At 58.4% G+C, this 1470-nt stretch overlaps 1 protein-coding gene across 6 annotated transcripts in view; it reads left to right on the top strand.

Annotated features, from left to right (window-relative positions):
- Nucleotides 1-1470, top strand: part of FLCN (folliculin) — a 28718-nt gene that overhangs the window by 8079 nt on the left and 19169 nt on the right. For 4 of the 6 annotated variants that reach the window (XM_017517364.2, XM_017517363.2, XM_017517365.2 and 1 more), the window contains one exon: nt 935-1207. In XM_017517364.2, the coding sequence (XP_017372853.1) occupies nt 935-1207 (273 nt within the window). Of the gene's footprint in view, nt 1-294; nt 470-927; nt 1208-1470 lie in introns of all 6 variants that reach the window. The other 2 variants (XM_017517367.2, XM_037734504.1) reach the window with 2 other exon arrangements.

The following is a 1470-nucleotide window of genomic DNA, read 5'->3' as shown; positions in this document are numbered from 1 at the left end:
CAGGTGCACATCACCACGTCCGGCTAGTTTTTGTATTTTTGTAGAGACGGGGTTTCATCATATTGGACAGGCTGGTCTTGAACTCCTGACCTCGTTGTACAGCTGCCTTGGCCTCCCAAAGTGCTGGGATTACAGGTGTGAGCCTTTTCAAGTGAAATTCACATCCTCTCATGTCTCATCAGAACCCCCAAAGACTCCCCAGTCTCTGATAACACATCCAGGGTCTTTCCATGGCCTGGGGGAGCTGTAAGATCTGCTTCCTGGAGCCTCACCCTGTCTCCTGCTCCTCTCCAGACGCTGGACCCCTCCTGCCGCTCGGGCAGCACAGCACACACCTTGCTCTTCAGCTCTCACTTGGCCCTGTGAGTCAGTCCTCCCAGGCTCCTCCCACCTCCTCTGGTTACTCCCTGCCCGGGCCTCTTGTAGGAGGGAGCAGTTTTCCTGTGCCCATCGCCCACCCTTGCAGGAGGTAAGCTGCACGAGGGCAGCATTGTGTCACCTAGCACCTCGCCCCACACGGAGCAGGTGCCCTGCAAGATAGGTATCGGGTGGAGGACCCTCTCCCTGTGGCCTTTTATCTGTTTGTTTGCACGGAGTTTGCCATGTTTGGCTGCAGTCACGTCACTAGAAGACATTCCTTCCCTGCACCGTCGGCTCTGTGGCTGGGTCACAGCCCCAGCTGTGCGATCATTGCTCCACATCGTCCCCCCCGCCATTTGCTGTGACTCCTGTGCGAATACCCTATCCTGTCTCGGTTCCTCTCCTCTCCTGCACCTGATGCAGCACCGGGGCAAAGCAGGTGGGGGGAACAGGCAGGTGGCCTCTCCTGGGCAGGAAGCCCATGGCACCCAGGTGCTCCCTGTGCCCCAGAGGGACTGGGGACGTTTCATGGAGTAGGGCACTGGCCAGCTGATGTGTCCCCTGTCCCCCGCAGGCCTCTTGGGGTCTCCAAATCACCATGAATGCCATCGTGGCTCTCTGTCACTTCTGTGAGCTCCACGGCCCCCGCACTCTCTTCTGCACGGAGGTCCTGCATGCCCCCCTTCCCCAAGGGGCTGGGAATGAGGACAGCCCTGGCCAGGGCGAGCAGGCGGAGGAAGAGGAAGGTGGCATTCAGATGAGCAGCCGGATGCGCGCACACAGCCCTGCTGAGGGGGCCAGCGTCGAGTCCAGCAGCCCGGGGCCCAAAAAGTCGGACATGTGTGAGGCAAGTGTCTTTGGGGTCTTGGTTTTGTGTTCCCTGCAGTGTGTGTGGGATGGACAGGAGAACTTGAAAGCAGTGAATGAGGCCTCCTGGGGTGACAGACTGCTTCTCAGGAGCCCTTTAGTTCTGCTCATCCTAGCTGTAGCTTCCTTTTTATTTTTTTAAGACAGCGTTTCACCATGTTGGTCAGGCTGGTCTTGAACTCCCGACCTCAGGTGATCTGCCCGCCTTGGCCTCCAAAGTGCTTGGATTACAGGCGTGAGCCA

Source organism: Cebus imitator, unplaced genomic scaffold, assembly GCF_001604975.1.
Source record: "Cebus imitator isolate Cc_AM_T3 unplaced genomic scaffold, Cebus_imitator-1.0 Scaffold629, whole genome shotgun sequence".
Lineage (NCBI taxonomy): Eukaryota > Metazoa > Chordata > Mammalia > Primates > Cebidae > Cebus > Cebus imitator.
Note: the sequence above shows the minus strand (reverse complement) of the source record. Positions and strands in the feature narration are given on the sequence as shown.